This window comes from Lepisosteus platostomus, chromosome 1, assembly GCF_059453375.1.
Source record: "Lepisosteus platostomus isolate fLepPlt1 chromosome 1, fLepPlt1.hap1, whole genome shotgun sequence".
In the NCBI taxonomy this organism is placed as follows: Eukaryota; Metazoa; Chordata; class Actinopteri; order Semionotiformes; family Lepisosteidae; genus Lepisosteus; species Lepisosteus platostomus.
Window position 1 is genome coordinate 11,210,768 of NC_142611.1, and position 22,636 is coordinate 11,233,403.

Here is a 22,636-nt window from a genome sequence, read left to right on the forward strand (position 1 = left end):
TGCTGATGGTTTTATCCAGTTGCATCTGGTTGAGACACAGAGGGTGCATGTACATTATTAGGAGTTCTGGTGTTTCTGGGTGATGTTCAATTGGTCTTTCTCAGCTTTTAGAAAACCGTTTGTTAGAGTTTAGATCGAGCGTTGAGTGCCCAGATGGTTACTGTAATACGCAAGCGCATGCTTGCAGAACTAGAGAGGCTGAGGTTTGAAGACAAAAGTTGAAAGTCATGAAGACATTAGTTAAAAACAAATATCAGGAAAGTCGCAACTCAACCATTTTCATAGCGTGCCCATAGATTTGAAAAAAAAAACCCACAGGGGCTACATCTGTGATCTCAAGGTTTCTGGAAAGTGGTTTAGAAGGTTTTAAACCAAAAGCTGCAGGTGATGTTCCAAGCTGTTGAGAGCTGGCAGGTTTCTTATCGCAGGGCTGGGAACAACCCTGCTGGGAGGTGGCTTGCAGCTCTCTGTTTTAGCTAGAGAACCAGGCAATGAAGTCATAGGTCAGCTATGCACCTACAGGAGTGTTGAGGTATGAGGTAGACTAGTGTCAGCGGATAGCTTCTCCCTGATTGCAGCCTGCAGGTGCCAAACTCTGCCAGCTCATTGGCTGGGGGAGATTATTGCATATAGAGATTACCTTTAGCAACGAGAGCTCTTCTGTGTGGGGTCTGAGTTCCACTCTGTGCAGAGCAAATCTCACCAGCAAGAAGACTTTCTACTGGGTCTTGGGAAGCAAGAACCCCCTTACCCTCTGGGGTTAGGAGATGTTCTGATCAAGGAAGGTGAATGAAGAAAAGTTGATAGGTAAATCAGCCTCTGTCCTGTTTGTGGGGTTGCATCGGCATTTCACTTTTAGATTAATCACTCGTGTAGTGTATTTTTATTCAAGGCTTTCAGCAGGTGTAAGTAAAAAGTGTGCCACACCTGAGACCTCTATGAAAGAGGGGTGAAGGAGTGAAAAGGACCTTACTTTTCCTGTGGTACCTCTCTTGTAACTGATTGTGAGTTGTTTTTTTTTGGATATTGCACAGCATTTAGAACATTCTTATAGCTGACCACTGCCCTGAGTCACACAAAGGAGTAATGTAATGTTTTATTTAATATGCAGTGTTATGCCAAGTTCAAGGCATGTCTGACTTGTGAATTGTAGTACTGTTTTTTTAAGTGTAGAAAGACTTCTGTTACAGTGCTTAATTCCAGAAATAGCATGTGATATGGAGTCTATTCAGACTATTAATTTTGAAACGAGCTTGGTGTGATTTGTTTTGTGTGAAATGGTATTAACAGTAGTGAAAATTAAATATCAGTAGCTGTATTGGCAAGAGTGGTTATTCACACTTGGCTGAGCTTATCTGGAGTTTTTCTTGCTTTACTTCACTTTTCTAGGAGATGTGGTTTTACACTGCAGTGCCTTTTATACTTCATGTTTGGTGGTAGTTGCAATAGATACATTTTCTAACTTTTTTTTGCTTCCATTTTAAAATGAAGGAGATTCATAGCATTTTTTGGATGACCCTGTGTTATTCACAGCTTTTTGGCAAATCTTTTCTCTTTCAGCCTCAGAGCACAAATATTAAATGTGCTGGTAGTTAGCATAATTTTGTTGATCTCCATCTGAAATTTGCTAACGTTATCCGTAAAGGTGATTCTATTTTGTAACATAACGTCTTCATGTGATCTCAGTTATTTTTTTGTTTGCTTTGATGTTCATGCTGTTCACCAAAACACTCATATTGTACAGAGTATGAGAGAAGCTTTGGTGTAAACAAGCCTTGACATTGTGTTGTATGTAGGAGGTAAAGCCAAAATATTTACTGAACAAACGTTTATACTCTCAATATACACCCTACATAAGTGTTGTTTCTTAAAAATAAGGAAAACATTCCTTTAATTTTCAGATGTGACTTTTGTGCTTTCATCAAGAGTTAAATTTCATGCTATGTTTGTATTCAAATGAAATATGTTTTCTTTTTAACTATTTGAATGAGATGTATGAACATCCAAAATAATTACTTTAAGGCATTCTCAAATGGCATCTTTGTTCTCTTGAATAAATCATGTAAGTTTGAAGCCAGCTGTGACATTGGGCCCCCAATCTCTGTTAATTGCAGATGCCTGAATTAACGGACAGTTATGATACACAAGGTCAGGGTTCAAACAGAAATACTTTCCATTGAGAAAGGGGGTGTTCTGCCGTGGAAAGCCTCCTTTGTTTTTCTTCTGTAGTTAACAAAGGCTCAACACCAAAATTGAATAATGGTTGTAAACACAGCAGGTATCAGCTGCTAGAAATACAGTATACAGCCTATTTGGCACCAGAAAATACTTGGTGTCAGATTAAAGAAGAATATGTATATATCCATTTTCCAAGTCAACAGCACCCAGAAGCTTTTCTCAAACCGTGTTTTACAATATCAGAAAATGCTATAGTGTAGGCTGGGTTAAATTTATCACCTGCCAAAAAGAAGAAAAACAGCTAACTGGCCTAATTTTTTTGTTTCTTCCTAGGTTTTGATCACTATTTACTGGTTGGGAAAAGCAGCCAACAGCTGTGCTTCGTATAACGGGCCGACTCTTGATCTGAAGGAATTTGAGGGCCTACTGTCGCAGATGCGCAAGGTACTGCCGGCGTGGTTTTGCTCTGTGTGTTTGCAGAGGGAATTGAAGAGGAGCTGGTTTCAAGTGCACACATTGTCAATTCAAACCCAAGGGCGGCGTACAGTATGTTGCTTGCATGAGCCCGTCTTCATACTCCTCTTTCCTGATTGGTTGTGCTCTAGTCATACGTGAAGGTATGGCTTAGGTGTCCATATCCTGCTCAAGGATGAATCTCCCTCACTTCAAGGAAAGCTGGACGTGTACGTCCTTATCCTTGAGAGGTTAAAGGTCATTCTGGTAGTGCTGCCAAGTGCCCCTTTGGAGAACATCGGAGGAGTTATTTCATTATTGTACATTTATTTCATTAATGCCTTTATCCAGAACGCGTACATTCAAAACAGCCAATGAACTATAATGCATAACAGAATACATACTAAGAAAGGCATAAACTAAAAGAAATGTTAATTGACCCTTGGATCAATTACAGTAGCCACTAACTACCAGAGGAGCTGGATGGGACAGATGCCCTCTTCTAGTTTACAACTGCTCTTATTTTCTCAATTTAGTCATTTAACAACCCAAACCAAGCACGGCACGGAAATTGTCTAGGATGAATCATAGGCCCTAAAAGGGCAGTCTACAGAAACTGAAGCAAAAGCAGTGATACAGCAATTGTACGAAGTCAAGCCGTGCAGTCTGGCAGGTTTTAAGCAGTGAGGCTTCAGAAGGTGGTGTTGAAGCTCAGAAACATCAGGATTCCACGTTCCGTTGCAAGGGTACAAATGTTCCAATTAAGAGGAAGTGGTGTAGCAGATCTCTGGTTCATTAGGTGGCTAGTAGCCCACTATTGCAAGGATCTCAGCCAGCTTTCATTTCTTGAAAGAGGCCAGAGTATTCTCTTCAACTGCTTGGCTAGTTAGCATGTGGAACTTTTTCCCCGATAGCAACGTATGTTTCAAAGAGTCTTTCTGACTCATTGGATTCTGATCACCTCATGGGCTGGTTTGGAAGACATTCGTGGATGGTGGTAGGATGGTTGGCTTTAACTGGCCCTCTTGGGCAAGGGCATTGGTGGGCACTGGAGGTTTTAAGTGTAGGTGACTCCGTCCTTGGCTAGAGTTGTGAACAAGGCAACATTGCCATCCAAAAACTAGGGTGGGATTCTCTTCTCAAGTGTCTATTTGGCATGACATTTGCAGTGCTTTTTCCCCTGAAAAAACACTTTCTGACCAAAATGTTTTCTCGTCTAACGAGTAAGAGTTGATTGATGTAGGCTCAGTACAAAACTGAAAATTTTCCAGTCAGCTGCTGCAGTTCCAGTTTGCTTCCTATGTGCGTTTCCTGCTTGTTAGCTGAACAAGAAGCCATTTATTTTAAGTAGTAAGCGGACAAATAAATTAAGCATGATGAATAGAGAATTACTGCCTTAATCAAACACTTCAAAAACATGCACATAGGATTTGAAGTGACAGTTGCCTGTCCTTGTTATTCTGGTTATGAAGGAGGTACAGGAGCTAAATGTGACTTTTTAAACTTGTAATTTTTTTTTCTCTCTCTTAATTTTCAAAATGTTAGTTGTTAATCTTAATGACTAACCGCCCCACTCTCATACTCGCATGGCAGAGAGTAGACTATGCATGTACACAAGCTCTGAAACATGCATGGGGACAGCTGTCTTCTTTTTGAGTTGTGAGCTCTACGGAGCAAACGGTGTCAGAGGTATACATCTGATGGAGCACTGATGCAGTTCTCACTGGTTAAAATGGGACTCTTGCAGGCTCCTGCCAAGTCAATGGAAACCTTGGCTACCCAACCAATCCTATCGTTGGTCTGCCAGTTGCATACTAGAGCCTGAGAAACATGCACAGATTGGAACTTGAAGTATAGAGTAGCTCTGAGCCTGGGCTATATGTGGTCAACAGGATCCCTCACCAGTAGAGCTCTACAGTCTGGACTTTTAAAGTAGAGAATCACTAACTTACAAGTTAGAGAATTCTGACTTTTTCTGGCATTAAGACTCAGCTTTGTCATTAAAATGACTCCCACAGACATCTCAGCTATCTACATGTTATAATTGGTGGTTTTCTAGTCTTTATCGAGACATATTTTTGGCTGTGAATCTGGTTGGTTTGCAGCAGCAGTGGACTAAACAGTCATACAAAAACATAAATGTATAGTTTTCAGTGGGTTATTGAAATGTGCCCTAATACATACAGAACACATACAGAAAAATATGCTGAAAAGTATCAAACTAGTAGGCTACCATCAAGATTTCATGAAGTGCCGGCCTGATCAAGAAAAGATTTACAAATGCACAACTCTCTAAGAAGGCTTTACATAATGAACAGTTATAACCTGCACTCCCTATTTTATCATGTAAGAAGAAACTCTCTTAAAAATCTAAAAAAAGCTCTGAATTCAGAAATTCTTTTTTGAACTTTGTAAGATCTGTTATATGCAAAAAAAAGTTTAAACAACTTTTTGATGCATTATGTCTGTCAGCTTTACATTACATAATTATGATGCATTTTAATTTGGAGCGCTAGCCTCGTGGATTGTCATATTGATGGATTTCCACAAAGGTGAGAAAATGAGCTCTTTTCTCAGGGAACTCCTTAAAGTATGACCTCATATTAAATTTTGGGGCCCCGCTCTGCTCTCTACCCATACAGCAGGGCCCAAAAAATACACAAAGCTTTTGACAACCAAAGATGAAAGACTAGGGTTTTAGTAATAGAATTAACTGTTTGAACTCAATGGCCTTAAAGCAACTGTAGAGTATACTTGATGAATCAAGACCCCTGGACACTGCTGGCGCCTGTGGCACTGGCAGTCATATCCACTGTCTTGTGGGTGAATTTATTTTGAGCAAGTGCTGTCATTTTAGTTTTTGCCTGCCTGTAATATCGTAATTCAACATTGTAAGTGCCCAACAAGAGAGAGATTGTGGCTGGGGGTGGCTTCCTTTGACCTTTCCTGGGGGGGGGGGGTAGGATTTCAGAGCCCAGCCTGCGTTTCTCTGCGCTGGAAAGAATTTCTAATGGCGGGCTCCTGAAAGGCTGCCATTGTTCTGCGCGCTCCAACCATGCGGGTCGGAGCCACAAGTGCCGCCGTATCCTCTGGAGCCCGGGAGCTTGGCACAGGGGGAGAGGGCTGGTCCCGGTTTGCTCCGAGGAGCAGGAAGAGCCGCCTCGCATAGTTGTCATTGCTGATCGCCGCGCGAGAGAGGCTCTGCTTTCATAACAGGAATTTCTGGGGAAGGTGGAGAGAGGCTGCAGGAAACACTGCCGCTTTATAAGACCGAGCATTTGCTTTTGGAATTGGAGTGGGAGCTTATATGAGCAGGGCTGGGTCTGCAGCAAGGCTGCTTTTGTGCGGAGATGAACCTTAAAGTGCCTCTTCTCTGGGTTGCTTCATCCTAAGAGTGCTGGGAGCACTTTTGTCCTTGTAGTTTGCACTATGAACAGTGGACAGGTATTCAGAGTCTCGCATTTGTTTCACCTGGATGCCTTTTTTTCCCCCTATTTTTTAATCATTGTCTTTTTGTGAGGGAAGGGGACTGAGAACTAATGTACTGTACAGTCGTCTTTTAACGCAGTTCATGGACGGAGAATGCCCCACTACTTTGGAAATGTACGTTACCCCCAGCCGTTTGTAATCTCTCCTCTCTCTCTGTCATCTTTTTTTTTTTTTTATCTGGCGGGGTACCGCGGTTAGGAGGCGGAGGACACGGAGAGCCCGAAGCGCAGCATTCGAGACAGCGGCTACATCGACTGCTGGGACTCGGAGCGGAGCGACTCGCTGTCGCCGCCACGGCACGGCCGGGACGACTCCTTCGACAGCCTGGATTCCTTCGGGTCGCGCTCCCGCCAGACGCCCTCTCCCGACGTGGTGATACGGGGCAGCAGCGATGGTATGAAACCGGGTCGCTGTCACGGGCGCGCAGCAGCAGCAGCAGGACGGCACTCCCGGGTGAATGATGGCAGTGTCCTGCGACTTCCCACGGGAGAAATGTCTCGTGGTGGAGCGCTCACTGCACCACAACATCCCGGTGGAAAAATACAGAGCTGAAACCTTTGGAGTTCGCAAACTGGCAGTCTAGTTGTTTTCCAGGCACGTTGAAACGTAGGTATTCCAGCTGAAGGCTTGAAAGAAGCTAGGGGTTGGTCGTTCCTGAGAACGGCAGGGAAGGAACTCGGGAGACAGGAAACAGCAGCTCAAGGCTCGTGCCCTGCCTGGCTGGTCTCCGCCTGTTGGATGGGAAATAAGTCCTGCGCTCCTGTGATTGTGGAAAAGGATTTGGAACACTAGGAGAAGTAGGAAGGATCTGAACTTCGGTTGTTTATTGCCGGTTATGAGTTTTGCAGTGATGAAGTCCTTTTAAATCTGTGTGTTGTTTAGTTCAATCTGACTCCTTATGGCACTAAATTGGTCAGTATTTACAGTGCAAGGTGGTTTTTCTCCAATCATTTTTGCCCTGCATTTATAGTATCCTTATGTGGTCAGTGAGCAGATCTTTCTCAGTCATGCAGACCTTTAATTCATTGCTTTCATACTGTACGTGTGTGTATTACAAAGGCCAGAAAAGTTGTTTGTTTATTTCTTGCCTTGTTTCTTTTGCAGTCTGGTTTGCATAACATACCTACAGTACGTGATATGCACATGAAGGGGCAGCTGAGATCTCTCATTGTTTCAACTGTATACAAGCATCTGCTTTTTTGTGGTCTTTTCTAGTGCCTAATCCATCTATTGGGTCTGTCTAATGAAGGTTTAGATGAGCAGATGTTGTGATCCTGTGTGCTGTAGAGAGAGGGACTATACAAAACTCAGTATGGCCACCAGATGCCCTTCTTGAAGGGGATCTTGTAAACAAAATTGAAGATTTGCATTGAAATAAGAACACCATGACCTCAGTGCTCTTTCAGTAAGCCACAGAAACGGATCTCCTCAGAAATTATGCAGCCATGCTCAGTACTACAGCAAACTATCTGTGAATATTTCAGCATGGAATAAACCTATTACTTGTTCCTTTGCAGCCTACGCATGCTGACGCAGCTACCCACCTGAACTATCTGTGAATATTAGATGCATACTGTAATACAAATATCTGTGTACTGTATAGTATGATAAACATTGACATGAGTGTGGCTCTTCTAATTGTATGTTTGCTATTCTTTACAAATTAATGTTAAAAATGATAGCTACAGTAGACTAGTACTTGGTTTTTAATGAAATTTTTAATATAATTCAGCTAACTTCAGCTGTATTGTAAAGCGTAAAGCACAAAAAAAAACATTTGCCGTGCCAACAGCATGTGCTTTGAAAGAGAGACCAATCATACATATCAAGTTAAGTCTCATAGATCTTTTTTTATTTTACTATTTTTACTAAACATCTTACAAACAGCCATGTTTTAACAGATGTTTCTAATTTATTTCGACTGCCATAAAAGAAATTCTAATAGAAAATGAAGATATTGAACTTTTGCACAACTGATAGTATTATTGCACTAGTATTAACAGGTTACTGAAAATAGTTCTGCTGTTTCACCTTTTTGTGTTGGAGTGGATAGCAATGATTTTTCAAAGCTCCCTCAAGTATGTTCAGACTTAACTCCAAATGTCAAGGTTACCATTTAAGGTTTCATGTCACTGTCATGTCTGCCTTGTGTTCTGTTTTGCCTGTTTGAAATAATTCACCAACAGTGACAATTGTCGAGGTTGTGATCATTAACAAACTCTTAATTGTGCATCTTTCTCACCCCCACTGTGCATTTAGTTCCATTTTGTAGGATTACAAGAAAATCTTAATCCAAAATTGTATTTCTAGAAATACAAACATTGTTCCTTTTAGCCATTGATCTGGTTTGTCAATGGCTAGTGAAGGCACGTTCAGGTGACTGAGACATACCTGCAAGTCTGGTCAGACCCAAGGTGATTATCCTCCATTCTCAGTGGCGAGACTGGGAACACCATGTTTCAGTTCACTGCTGCCAAAAACACAGTAAGGGGTGAGACTGGAGGCTGTTTTCAGAAAGCTTTTTTCCCTTGAGAAGAAAACCTCACATTGGGAGGGGTTAAAAAAAATGAAAACAAACCTGGAATGCTAATTACAAAGTCCAGCTAGTGGGTGACTTAAAACTGAATTTTTTTGGCTTGGTAACATGAGGAAGGGGAGCAGCATTCACCCCCTAATAAAATGCCATGAAGTGGACAGATCAGGAAAACACGGTACGGCTTTGCTCTCGAGAGCTCAGCAAGACGGTACGGCTTTGCTCTCGAGAGCTCGGCGTGACTATGCTGTCCCTATTGCTGCCTCCGGACAGGGCAGTGGTCCATTAGTGACCAGCATCTGCTGTGGCTGAAGGGATTGCCGAAAGAAGTAACCTGGTGTGGGAGAAGATCTCTACGGGGGACATCGCAGAGCCTGTCTGAAGATGCATTGAGCTACCTCTGAAATCCAGATGTCACACGGCCGTACTGTCTTGCGTGGTAGCTTCAGCAACTGGAGGGCCGTCTGTTTCCAATTGTGTCCCTTGGAGCCAAGCCAGATGCAGCTGACGAGATGCACCTCATGCTGAGTGGTGCTGCGCAGATCTGCAGGGGCATCTTAAACACCCAGATCTTAAAGAGCAGTTCAAAGAACATGCTGGGGAGTGTTAACGCGGGGTTTTATCCCAAGTGCCTGTTCCCCACATGTAGCGTGTGGAGTCGGACCCCAGATTTGCGGTGCCATTTTGGGCACGTCTCCAAACACATAATTCAAACAGCCCAGACACGCCGTAAGCCTGCGTTGCTAGATCAGTCCCCTGCTGTGGGCAGCGTGCATGCTCCTGACGCTCTTGAGTCTGGTGGAGTGATGTCTGTGCGTTAGTGAAATGAAACCTGACACACAAACCCAAGTGCTAAAAATGAGCTTTTTTTTAAATTGGGAGATCAGGGTACTGATTTTTTTGACAGATCCTTTCAGGTTGTGGTTGGTTTAAGAGGCAGCTGTCAGGAGAATTGCTCTCGTAAACACTCAAAATGATCTTGAAGAGCTGGCTTTAATTTTGTATTTAAGACCGGAGTGTTATTCCTGAACATTTACTGTACAGTACCCTTTACTAGATGTGACAGATCTGGACTTCTTCTGGCGATGCATTCTCACTCAGTGCGGTTTTTAAAAGACTGCAGGTTTTGTCCAAGTGTAGGTGAGAGTATGTTCATTATTCACCAAGTTTGGCAGATTTAAATCCTAAAAATTATAATTGCTTTTCTGAGAAAGCACAGTTGACAGCTGGGAAAGTGGGGGTTGATAAATTATGCTGTCGCTGTTCTGAGCAGCTGCTTTGAATATAAGTTTTTTGCCGTCTACAGCATCAACCCCAAAGAGGTTTGTGTATAAATAAACCCGATTTTATATTTTGAAAACATGTTTGCTTTTTTTACCAGACGGAGGAAGCCATTTGTCTTTTCTGCCAGTGTGTTGCGTCTGCGAGTAGGTTGTGTTGCAATGCATCACAGCCTTGTTATGCCACTGAGGAAACACTTATGCACAAGAGCTTGAACTCTTTGATAAGGCTGTTTAAACACCCTCAGACTCTATTAACAACTGCAGGAAGGGAGAGGTAAATATGGTTTGTGCTCTGCCACAAAATGCTGAAACCTCTTTTCTTTATATAAAGAAGTCATTAGAGAAAATGAAATTGAAAAATGTTTTTTTGTGCTGACATTTCAAATCCTTAATTACACTTGCAGGACGGCTGTTGTATTCAAACTCACAAGGCACTAATGTGAATTCAAACAGTTTCCATCTGGGCAGGGAGACAACCCACTTGAGTTCTGAGTTAAAGAGGTGTCCCTTTACAGTTATCTACACTACAGTTTCTGCCCACTGGTGGTGATTTTTTGGCCTTTTCTAAGGGTGTGCGCTAAGCAAATACATAAGATCTTTGTTCCGGGAGTTTTATCTGTCCCAAGATAGGCTGACTGTGTAGGAACTTGATTTTGTGAAAACCAACAGATGTTCGTATTGTAAAATGTAATGCAGAAATGTGGTAAACTCACACTTTGAGAGGTGGACTTGGCACCAGCTCTGTGGATTTTGAGTTTTGGTCAGAGGATCTGGGGAAAAAGGGAACTTTTAAGCATTTAAAATTAATGAAAAGTTTCCCTCACTGTGCATATATTAATTTTTGCATGTTTTTTGCAGTTTCCCCTTTAATTTCACGTATTGCATATACAGTAGCTTTTCAATCCATTGTTTCGAATAGATTGCCAGGTTTTGACTCGTACTGCATTAGGACTGGTAAGACCTCCCGATGACAGTTTAAAAGGAAACATGTCTATCTTTCCAAATTTCAGAGCACATAGCATTTTTAAAACTGCAGTACTTTTGATGTAATATTGGCTTCATAACGCATTAAATTGTCAAAATTGGCTAGGCTGTAGCACAACTCGGCTTGTAGTTTTCAATTAGTAGCCCTCTTGCACAGATTGTATGAGCTATTTGTAGGTCTCCAGTAATGTTTCTTTTCCTCATCCAAGCCTGGTACAGTATATGATGAATGTTCATGTGGCATTGCTTTAAGGAAAAAAGTGCTCCGTTTTGGTTTTCTCCAGAACTTAATACTAATTATGCAGAAAAAGAGAAATTGACTCTTTACTTCCTTTTTAGATGTGCTTAATGTCCATCAGTTATATTTTTATATTTGTGTAATTGCAAAAGATGCTTAGAGCTTCGTTTACATGCTAGAAACTACTCAGTTCCCCTTTAGAGATCCTTACAGTTTGTGTACATTTCAAAAGCACTCTGCAACTCGATGTGGTGGTTTGGTTATGTAAAGGGATTAGGGTATTCTTTGCCTTGAATTTGCTAAGCTGAGGGAAAATGACCTGCTACAAGGTCAAGGCAGTCACAACCCTGTGGGAGGAGAGAACCAAAGGGTTATTATAAGGTTGGCCATGGGTGTCATGGAGGGGCGTAAAATGAAAGATTCTGGGACAGAAGGATTAGGGACCTGTATACAGTATATATAGAGGAGAGAAACCACAAGTTAGGCCGGCGGCACCCAGTGATTAGTGCGTTCCTTCAAACTTTGGTTTGCTCAACTGTCTTTCCTTAACTAACATTTAGAGAATGAATTTAGAGAACATTTAACAGAGGGGTTTGTGACACTTAGTGTTGTGGGCACCACCATTGATAGCTTCCAAGGCTGCTTTCCTCTCTTAGTAACAGGAATTGGAAGAGACCAGACAGGAGAGCAGTGGCTGGCTTGACAGGAGGACCGATTGGCTGAAAGAACAACCTGCACTCAGGTTTCTCTTGACCAGCACGGAGGAGCTGTGCCACAGACGAAGAGCGAGCTCCCTGCAGGTTCCCTGCTGCAGAGGCCACAGTGCGGGTGGCATTTGGCCTTTTGAGTTCAGCTAGCCCTCAGACGAGAATGGTTTTCCTTGAACCGTTTCAACAACATGGTTTTTGAGCTGTAATTGACTGACTGCATCTTAGTCTAGACGCTTTAATGCTTAGTGAAGTATATGTGGTTGAAAAGATAAAAGGAATATATTTCTTGTTTGCCTGCAGCAGTTAGTGTTTACGGTAACAGCTTAGCTCTGCAATTGGTTTGTGAAGATTTAAGTGTGGAGAAGAGAGTTCTGAAGAGATGCAATAACGAAGAAATGGTACTTTTTCTCATTAGATCACAAAAATGTCCTAACGTAAGATGAATAACAGCAGGCTGTTTTGATTTTTTTTTCTCCTGCCCTTGTCGAAATGTGTGATGAAGGAGTTACTCCTCCACAAAAAGTGTCGGCAGCTTTTAATTCCAAGGCCACTCTTCAGAATCTGAGTCTTGTCAGGGTCAGCTAAGGAAAGGGTCTTCTGTGGAAAAACAAGAAAGGGGAAAATTATAGTTTGTTTCAGCCAAGCTGCATGTGTAGGTGTAACATAACAATTTGTATCCTTGATAGGAAGGTCTATTTTTATTTTCTTTGTAAAGGCTAGAGTTATCATCCAGGGAATTCAATTAAGAAAGTTCTTATTCTGTGTTTGATCTCTCTATAATAACAGAGCAACTGGTTAGCCTGTCAAAGAATTTACCATTTTTACTAAAGATCATTAGAGGGGCTGTATATTATAATAGAAAAGTGAATAATGGGTGTTTGTTATTATATAAACCTCCTTCTTGGCATGACCTGAGTGTGATCTGTTTTATTTTCCTGTTTTGTATTGTGTGCTCTGTGTGGTTCTGTCCTGCTGTTGCTTAGGTAAATTTCTGTCCAAACAGGTGTGACTTCTGAAAACACTCTACAAAAATTAAACTTGTCCAAGTGGGTCAGTGTTGGGCTAAATGCATGGAGCTTTTGCAGTAAAATCTTGTCAACATCCATGCAGTACATATTTGGTAGTGTTGGATCTTTCATCCACGTTAAACTGTCACTGTAAGCATTTTATCATAAGCATGTCAAATGTTTTTCCTTTGTTTCAGGGAGATCGCAGCAAGCCTGACATTTGAGCACATGGCAGTTCTTGATCTCTGCTTTGGGACTGACTGAGTGCAGACTAGAGTAGGGGTGGTGACCAATGTCATGCATTTTACAGGCAGCTTGTGCAGTATTGTTTGCCAGTATGAGCACTGCTGTGCATGATTTCAAATGGTTGCCTTCAAAGCAGATCCCGAGTCAGTCTTTTGCTGAAGGTGTTTGCTGTATCAGATTCCCGTTGCTCACGAGTAAACTAGTGTAATTTTGGAAATTATACCCCGAGTTTCATATTAGTGATATGTTTAATTGTAGCATTCTAAATTCAAACATGGTAAAGTTGGAGCTTCCTGTCAAGTCTGTAGGTTATTTGCCACCTGGTGGCTGGTTGTCAAAATTACATCTCAAACCGGGTTAGAATGACCCTGATATCACTACAGTATGTATTTAAGACTCTCTGTGTTTGCGAGTCCCAAGGCATTATGCTTTGTCCTTAAATAAGGATTGTGACTTGGTTTCTTATAGCATCAATGTCTGATAATATATAAAAGTCCTTGCTTTGTAACCCAAGAATCCATTATCTTGGCCACTATAAGAGAACATTGTTGCCCCAAGATGATAACAAGATGGACAGATCAAGCTGTGTTTTGACTTTGGAGGCACTGATTTTAATAGCTGAGGATTCGGGCTGTAACTAACCACAGTGTTTTTTCTTTTAGCAGAATATACACTTTCAGAGTGTGTTTACTGCTTGCAGGAAGAATCCCTTACATCTGTTAAACATCTTGGGGAGGAATTCACATGGCAGAAGAGCTTGTTTTATAGTTGTGCATAGTTGAATGGAAATAAATTCTGTTTCATGTAAAAAGCTGAAAAATAAATCTTTGGAGATGTCTCGTGTATTAATGCATTTCATTAAATTGAAATCCAGGCTTTGGCAATCAGCCTATTTTAAGTGAGAAATGCCAGAGGTTTTTTTTACAGCAGCTCTTACCAGACTGCTTAATTTTATATTGCAGTGAACACCTTGTAAACACTTAAGTAGCTAAAAACACATTTTTACTGCAATTTGCCATTTGTTGTTGTAACGTGTTTGGGTTGTTTTTCATGGCTTGTTAAAAAATCATCACCTCATGCTAAGTTTGAAAAGATTTTTTTGGGTGGAAAATTGGATAATAGTCCTTACCAAAGGGTGTACTGTGGGCCAGTAAAAAGTTGCAAATGCCAAAAGCACAGGACATTTATTGGGTTTCATGGTGAAACCATAATGGGAGGCAAATACTGGGATTGCTGGTTCAAGTACAGACCCGCATCACCTTGCTGTACTACTGTATATTCAGTTCAAAATCTGCAAAAGAAGCTTGATGCTGAAGACGTTTGAAGACTTTTAAATGTAGCAGTTAGTTAAATTCAGTCACTCCTGAACCACTTGGGCAAACACCAAACCCACCAGGTCAAAAGACCAGCCCCTTCCAACCAAAGCACTCTTGTGATGTCATCATAACCATCTCATGTGAGGGTTACAGTATGTAACTTCCATCTTAAGCAGAATTAGACCACTGCATTCCTGTCAAAATCAGTGTCCAGCTTTCGTTTTCCACGCCTTGCTGGGCCCTAGATTTCTGTCCATTTTAATATCTTGTTCTGTGCCTTATCTTGCACAGAGATGGTTGAATTGTCTAGCCATTTGAATAGGAAAGATGCTTCTCTAGGAAGCCTGTAAGGAATCAAGGTTCCACGTACAGTGTCACTGTATCCGATGTTTTCGATTTAAAAAACTAATAGGATACTTTAACCTCTAACAGTGGAAACTAAAGGCACAAGCTTGATCAGATGCTGTGTGATGTTGGAACGCAAGACATCTTGCAAACCAGGAGGCCATTTGAGCTTGTTTTTATTTTACGGATTTTGCGAGATGGAAATGACAGAGCATATGTGCTAAAAGTGCGCTGAATGGATCTGTTCTGCCACTTCTAATGTTTTGGTTTGCGGCAGTGCGGGCCTACCATACTACAGAATTGTAGTTGCACCGTTGCAGATGTAGACATTGGCCAATGTCTCTCCATTCTCTTCCTCTCCGTGCAGGCCGGGGTAGCGACTCTGAAACCGACACGCCCCTCCGGAAGATACCCGATGTGAGGAAGGATGACATGCTTGCCCGGAGGACCTCCTACCACGAGCCCCGGACCGTGGTGCCCTTCAACCAGTACCTGCCCAACAAGAGCAACCAGAGCGCCTACGTCCCCACGCCGCTGCGCAAGAAGAAGGCCGAGCGAGAGGAGTACCGCAAGAGCTGGAGCACTGCCACGTCCCCCATTGGCGGAGAGCGCCCCTTCAGGTAACGACCCCCGGGCCGGGGCAGTACCGGGCACACACGCCCCCCCCGGGGCAGCGGTCTTCCTCCTGGCACGGCGACTCTGCCGCAGGCTGGTTTCGTTAACCGCAAGCTGAGAAATGCGGGTGTCAAATCTGGGGGGAAGCAAAATGTGCTGGTCAAGGTTTAAATCAATAATCCCGTTTCCTGTATACATTTGTTTTTTTAAAGGTGCTTTCTCGCTCTCCTGTGTGAAAATATACTTGTTGATATAAATGATCTTCCGTTTCCAGGGTAAATGGTGCTAAATGGTGTGTGAAATGCTGTTTCGGTTGTAATTTTTGAAAAAAGTCCAAGTACTCATTTTACTGGTTATTTGCCACCTGAGGTCAATGGCACTACCTTTTATAGCACAAAGTACTGCAGCCTTCAAAATCCTGTTTTTCATAATGCAGATATAACCAAGACATTGACCAAACTTCTCATGTCATGAAGGGCCTTCACCTGACTCGGAAGAACTTTTCTGGAAAGTTCTTCTGTTTGTAAGTTACGTATGGTCTGTATATCCATTATGTTTGGAGTCGTAGACCGTGCAAATTCAAGATGGAAGCTGTTCTCTAATCGATGTCTGGACATCGGTGTGGTTCACTAGGTAAAATGCGAAAATGTTTTGTGTGAAACTCAAGTCAGGCGGATGTTGTTGGTTTTTTTTTTTTGTCATCTTTGTGCGTGAAGGTGACATGGTGCGCTTCTGTGACGGAACCCCGATTGTTTTTGCGTGATTCGGCGGTCACCTCAAGACTCGCAGCCCTGTCACAGAGGGTTGTGTGGGAAAGAATGAATAAATTTGTGGGGGGGAAGATGTGAAGTAAACAGGGCTGGTGCTGAAAGGTCCTCTCTGGTCTCTGCTTCTAATTAGAGGTCTCGGTAGCTGCCAGCTCTCTCTGAAGAGCTGCTGCTCAGCCTGGCTTCGTCCTCCCCTCGCACAGCCCCACAGCAGTTAGCACTTCACTGAAAAGCAACACACTCAGCCATGGCTGTGGGCTGTGTGACAGCACTCTGTCCACCCTTCATTTGCCCTGCTGCACCCCGCCGACTGCTCTCTGGAGTCGGATGACGCGACTGTCCTGGGAGGTTATTTTAAGTCATGCCAGTGAAGTAATTGTTTCATTTTTCCCCTCTTTTCCGCAGTTCCCGAAGTGTGGCCATGGTTATTCAAACATGAATATTTATTTTAGTACACTTCTCCCTGGCTTTCTCCCTTCGTGGATTCCTTGCTCTTGGTCTTTTATTGCTCCCTCTAAAAGTCCCTCTTTCAGCCGAGTACAATTTCTGTGCTCAGCTTAAATGATCTCAAGGAAGTAGTGCGCTACCATAATAGTACTTTTAATATTTTATCGTCATTTACAGTAATAACAGTTTTAGAAATAACTGAACAAAGTAGCATAATATAGTTATGGATTATAGTGCTTTCCAGGACACTCCACTAAAAGCGCTTTCCAGGTAATGGGGACTCCCCTCCACCACCAATGTGAAGCCCCACCTGGATGATGCAACGGCAGCCATAGTGCACCAGTAACGCTCACCACACATCAGCTCTCAGCGGGGAGGAGAGCAGAGTGATAAAGCCAGTTCATAGATGGGGATTATTAAGAGGCCATGGCTGGTAAAGGCCAGTAGGAAATTTGGCCAGGTCACTGGGGTTACACCCCTACTCTTTTCAAGAAATGTCCTGGGATTTTTAATGACCACAGAGAGTCAGGACCTCAGTTTTAGGTCTTATCCAAAGAGTGGTGCCTTTTTACAGTATAGTGTCCCCGTTACCCTGTCGGACCTTATGCCCCAGTATAGTATCTTTCATGTTTACTTCTGCTGTGGTTATTTGGGCTGCCTTGCGATTAACGGTTCAATCTGAACTACGCAAAACAGTACGTAAGTATGCTGTTCAGAACTTGCCTGCTTCCTGAAGCTGTATACTTGTGCTCCATAGACCTGCGCTCTTTCTCGACGCACATTGAAGTTTTTTCTTCTCTTTTTGATGCAATGGGAGCAAGGGATTGTGGTGAGGCACTGACTTTCCTGGACCAACTTTTTGCAGTCCATTTTCTTTAAAGAGCCAGCTAATTTTGAAAACTTTTTTTCAGTGTCTCCTTTTATTCGCCTGAAGACCCAGTGAGCCATCGATTCAAATTTAATTGAAGCTTTGTTCTGTTATTTCCTTTTGGATTTCTCACACCCATAGTAGGATATTGGGGAAAGAAAACAAACAATACAAGATGCTGTTTAATCCTGGCTCGGGTTCTTATCTGATTTTAAAGAAGAAACAGTTTAGGGTCTGATCTTGTTCCAAAGAGAGCAGAGGAATGTCTTTGAAAACATTTTTGCTGTTAAGCACTCAAAGACCAATTTAAATGAGCCAAATTCAGAAATCGTACAGGACGCTTTACGAAAGGGGTTTCTCTTCTTTTGAAGTGGGGGACAAAAGCAGATGTTTTCTATTGTTTTCACTGAAAGCCCTTAACATACTTAGCTGGATGGATTGAATTAGTGCTTTAATGTTTCCACTCTATATTTCATGTTCTCCACTACCATGAAACCAAGACTCTCGGGGGACCGTGTTGGTGTTTCACCTCATCATTCAGGAGGTTTTTTTTTTCGCTCCGCCCTTTCCATCTTCTTTTGATTACTACTGAAAAGCAATTTCTAGACAATTCCGGGATTGAATTGTTGCCCGAAAAGGAGTTAAACTGTGCTTTATGACTCGGCAGCCACCCCGAGACAATCCGCGAGGAGTACTGCGAGAGATCTGTGGGCCGGGAGGAGACGGAGGCTGGGGCCTGGCCCAGAGCCAGGGGCGCCGACCCAGCTGGGGAAGGCTCGGAGGGCAGTGGGCCGCACCAGTGGGCCGGGAAAGATGAGGAGGAGGAGGAAGCGAGAAAGCTCCAGAAGCTGGAAAAGGCAGGGATCAGGGTGCTGCCTGCCAGCGCGCGCTACGGCAGGTCAGCAGGATCGGCCCTGCAGCTTCTTAACCACTGACCTCGCCTGGGGTGTGTGTGTGTGTGTGTGCTGCTTTTATGGACACTGAGTTGATTAACAGCAAGTAACTGTTATGCCCGGTACTCCTGCGTGTTGGAGGCAACGCCAAAGGGTTGGGATTTGTCACAGAGATATGTCGACCACTAAGGCGAATTAGAATCCACTGCCGTACAAGATCTTTTGTTCTCTTCCTTGAATCTGTGGAAGGACGCATCACTTCCTCTTTCAAGCTGAAGAAAAAAGTTCACTTTGCATTCACCTGTGCCCAGACTACTGAGGGTGCCTGATGGTCTCATCCCTCGAGCTCTTCTTAGCAGCCTGGACAGGGGATTTATCACTGTGTGGCTAAACTGAACTTGAAATCATTTTACTCTTGTTTCTTCTCTTGGTTCCAGTTTAATATAAAGCAATTCCAGCTTAACACTTAAGCTAGAAGGGGGGAAAAAGACTATTTCACTTCTAACGGTTTGAATTGGTGCACTGCTTTCTGTTTGGAAATGTTTTTTCCCCCCCACGATCACGTGACCAGCCGCAGGAGAGCTCGATAGAAAGACAACTCCAACCGGTGTCAAACTCTACTACCAGCAGGATTGCAATTTCTTGGTCCGCAAGGAGCTTTTTGAGAAATGCATGCATTTTCCAGTTTGGTGTTCCGTAGCAAAGGCTTTGATAACTGTGCATGACCTCAAGGGTGCATCTGCAGTTTTAAACATTTAGGATGGCTTGAAGGACGGAGCTCCCCTTTGTCAAGCAGTGGAAATGCGCTTATTATAGTCCGAGAACAGCTGGAAGAGGAGCAAGTGTAGTGGAGTTCCAGTGGTCTACATTTGAGAGGTGTAAGTTTCAGGTCTCAGTGACTCCTCTGAGGTTTTCTTGTCTAGACAGTGCCGTTCTTGGCATTATATTTGAATGGCTGTAAATTTGAACACATTCATTTTATTGAACTAATAATTGCCCAGACAGGTTGTATCGCTTGCACCAGAGATATGGTGGCGATTTAACTTTTGCCTGAGGTGAACCTGTTTTTTTTAATGTATTTGGAGGAGTGCTTATTATTTTCTAGCCCACCTTTCTTTCTTGTGGCATGTGGTGCCAGTGACCATTTGTCAGAAATTGACAACTGACAAGCACGGTTTTGTTTGTTTTGCCTTGCTTTGTAAAACGGTTCGTTACTCAACGGTACGCACGTGCAGTTGGAGTTGCATCCCCCCCCAACGTTTGCGGGTTTCAATTTTGCCTTTTCAACTCAACCACTGCTAGCCCAAAGCCAGTCTGTGAAGAAGCCAAGCCCCCCACCCCTGACATTATCCTGAGGCGGGACAATGACTTTCTGAAGCACCAGGAGGAGAAAGCCTGGGACTCGGAGGAGGAGGAGGAGGAGGAGGAGGAGCAGCGGAAGGTCCCAGATGTGGAGAAGGATGACCTGGCCTCCAGGAGAGCCCGCATGAACCAGTTCAAGCCCAAAGTCCAGCCCAACCAGTTTCTGCCACAGCTGTGCTCCGAGAAGGACAAGGAGAAATGGGAAGGGATCAAAAGAGCCTGCCAGCAAGTCCAGCTGGACCGACAGCAGCAAAGGGCAGCCAGGTGTGGAGCATGAAGCCATTCCTTCTATTCCTCCTGCCTGCAAGTTTCTGTTACTCCGTAAGAGCCAATGGATAATTGATTGTGAGAAAATGGAGCTGTTTTGGAGACAGTTGTTGCCGAGTTGGTATCTGCCTTGTGCATCAGCGAGTAAATTCAAAATGTATGCGCACGTCCTATAGGCTTGTACAGTGAAAGCCATTCCCTTTCATGTAGTTGTGTGAAAGCTGAGAGATGGAAAGCTTTTCACATTGCAGCTAAAACTCTGTAGTGAAGTTATGCCGTGTGTCCGGGCTGTTTCTGGCAATCTGTAATCTGAACAAGGCTCCTTCTTTTCTTTTTATGGGAAACACTAAATCGCAATTAATTTAAAATCCACCATGAACCAGTGTTCTTGGTTTGCAGTTTTTGGAGCAGGTTGTGGTAAGCTTGTAGTTGGCAGCTGACTTTCCCATCACCTTTCCTGTTCCTTGTGTTTTGTTCTCCTGTTGTTCCTTTCCGTTTTGAGCTCACCTGCCACGTCTTTGTTTTTTCCCCTCTCCTTTTCCCTTTCCTTGTAACTGTCGCGTGCGTTGTTGGCCGTGGGCTCAGTGAGATCGAGGCCCGGGCTCCTGAGGCAGGGGACGACCTGTCACGGAGAGAAAACGCTCTCCTCCCGCCGCAGCACAGGGACTCGGAGGGAGAGGCAGGGAGTCCAGCCACATCGCCCCATGTCCAGAGAGATGACCTGGCCAAGCGGAGAGCCCAGAGGGGCCCGGTGCCACACAAAGAGCCCCAGGCCTTTGTCAAGGCCTCCATTACCCAGTCTGACCTGGAGAAATGGCAGAGGCTCACACTGTGCACAGACACCAGGTGCCCCCATCTTTGCCCTTAAACTGAAGTGCTTTTCACGTGGTAGCGTAAAACTCTCCTGATGTGATGTGTGGTAGACTTTTTTTTTTTACTTTTTCTGCCAACGTATGCAGGGAATTAAAATAAGTAATTGCACACAACAAAATGCAGCAGTACAGTTTTGTTTTAATGGATATAAAACTGTGTGGCAAAACATTAGTAACCCACTATAGAGACAAATGCCCTTTTCGTTTGACAATCTTCACATTTTTCCCCTGGCTATACTGTACTGTTTGTCCTAGTTTCACTGTGAGCTCTGGTATTGAAGGCTGTTCTTTCCTGGTGTCCAGCATAGTAATGAGTCACGTTGTGTTGTCCAGTTAAATACAATAGTACTTAGATGCCTGGCCCATTAATTTGCCTTTGAAATAATGCAGTTCATACCCAGGGAGCTTAAATTGCCTCTAAAAACTTGCATGTAAGTGCTACAGTTCTAGAGCCTCTTCTTAGTGTTATCGCAGGAATATACAGAATTTGCCCATGAAGTTTGTAAGTGTCCTGCACAGTTACATTGTGACAACCAACTTGAATCTTTTATCAACAGATCTAATTTTTAATGTCATTAAAGTGATATCTACCTTGAAATATCTAATGTTGAGTTGCTGGGGGCGATTCAGAGCATGTAATGTCTGTTTTCCTTCATTCTTGTGACTATGGCAGCATTTTGCAAAGCCGATGACTTTGTAGATTGAGGCATTTTATTACTTTCTTTTGAAATTTGGGATAGGATTAACAAGCTGTGATGAGGTAAAAGAAAATGTGAAAATTGATCAAGTTGATAAGGTAACACAAGCATCCCACTTGATTCCTCTTAAATTCCGAGCAGATTCATGTGACTTGTTAACGACAACCTGCTTGTCCCATAATGTATATATATTTCACATTGTGGGTCATCAGAGCTAAAATCAAAAGGGAAGGTCCCTGTAGCAAATCTTTCCAAGTTTAATCAAAAACTCAGTCTGTAATTGCAGCGGAAAATTAAAATGAATATCTATAGTCGGACGACTTTGAGACAAAAAAATCATATAATCGGTTTTCTGTGAAATGGTGAGATTTGACATCACCAAGTTCTTTATTTAATGTGTGGGCAGGATGGTGTCATTTTCAGAAGGTGAGGGTAAAATAATATTTTCACCTGTGTCACTTATTCCCCTCCTCTGTTTTACAAAATGAAGAAATTTCAACTTGACTAGAGCTCTTGGGCCTTGTTTCATTTCCCACCTTTCACTTCGTGAATGTGTATTCGTATTGCCCCTTCAGTGAGAGCGAAGCCCAGGTTCTAGAGAGGGAGAACCCCTGCCTCCAGCTGCAGCAGATAGACCCAGCTGGAGGCCCGGCACCAGTACCCAGTGCCCAGAGAGATGACCTGGCCAAGCGGAGGGTCCAGAGGGGCCCAGTGCCACATAGAGAGCCCCAGGCCTCCATTGTCAAGGCCTCCATTACGCAGTCTGACCTGGAGAAGTGGCAGAAGCTCACACTGTGCACAGACACCAGGTCAGATAGCATGCTCGCAGACTGTGCTGCTGGTGGCTGTGAAGGTACTGCTGACATTGGTGCCAATAAGCAATTGAGCAGAGTGTGAAACGAGGCCTGCCAATGTGATGAGCCTATTGAGAAATGCAATAGGTGGGCCTTTAAGCTGGTTTTGAAAAATATAATTTACATTAGATGTCAGTGCATTTAAAAGACCAGAGACTATCAGTTATTGCGGACGACAGTAAAATTGATGAAATTATCGCCAGAGCTGAAA

At 43.2% G+C, this 22,636-nt stretch overlaps 1 protein-coding gene across 18 annotated transcripts in view; it reads left to right on the plus strand.

Annotated features, from left to right (window-relative positions):
* The window catches only part of limch1a (LIM and calponin homology domains 1a), a 148,464-nt gene that overhangs the window by 86,711 nt on the left and 39,117 nt on the right, over positions 1-22,636 (plus strand). For 15 of the 18 annotated variants that reach the window (XM_088623651.1, XM_088623679.1, XM_088623688.1 and 12 more), the window contains 7 exons: positions 2,512-2,622; positions 6,319-6,514; positions 15,150-15,402; positions 18,147-18,377; positions 19,675-19,998; positions 20,587-20,847; positions 22,147-22,380. In XM_088623651.1, the coding sequence (XP_088479777.1) occupies positions 2,512-2,622; positions 6,319-6,514; positions 15,150-15,402; positions 18,147-18,377; positions 19,675-19,998; positions 20,587-20,847; positions 22,147-22,380 (1,610 nt within the window). Of the gene's footprint in view, positions 1-587; positions 808-2,511; positions 2,623-5,649; positions 6,076-6,318; positions 6,515-15,149; positions 15,403-18,146; positions 18,378-19,674; positions 19,999-20,586; positions 20,848-22,146; positions 22,381-22,636 lie in introns of those variants that run through there. The other 3 variants (XM_088623741.1, XM_088623732.1, XM_088623760.1) reach the window with 3 other exon arrangements.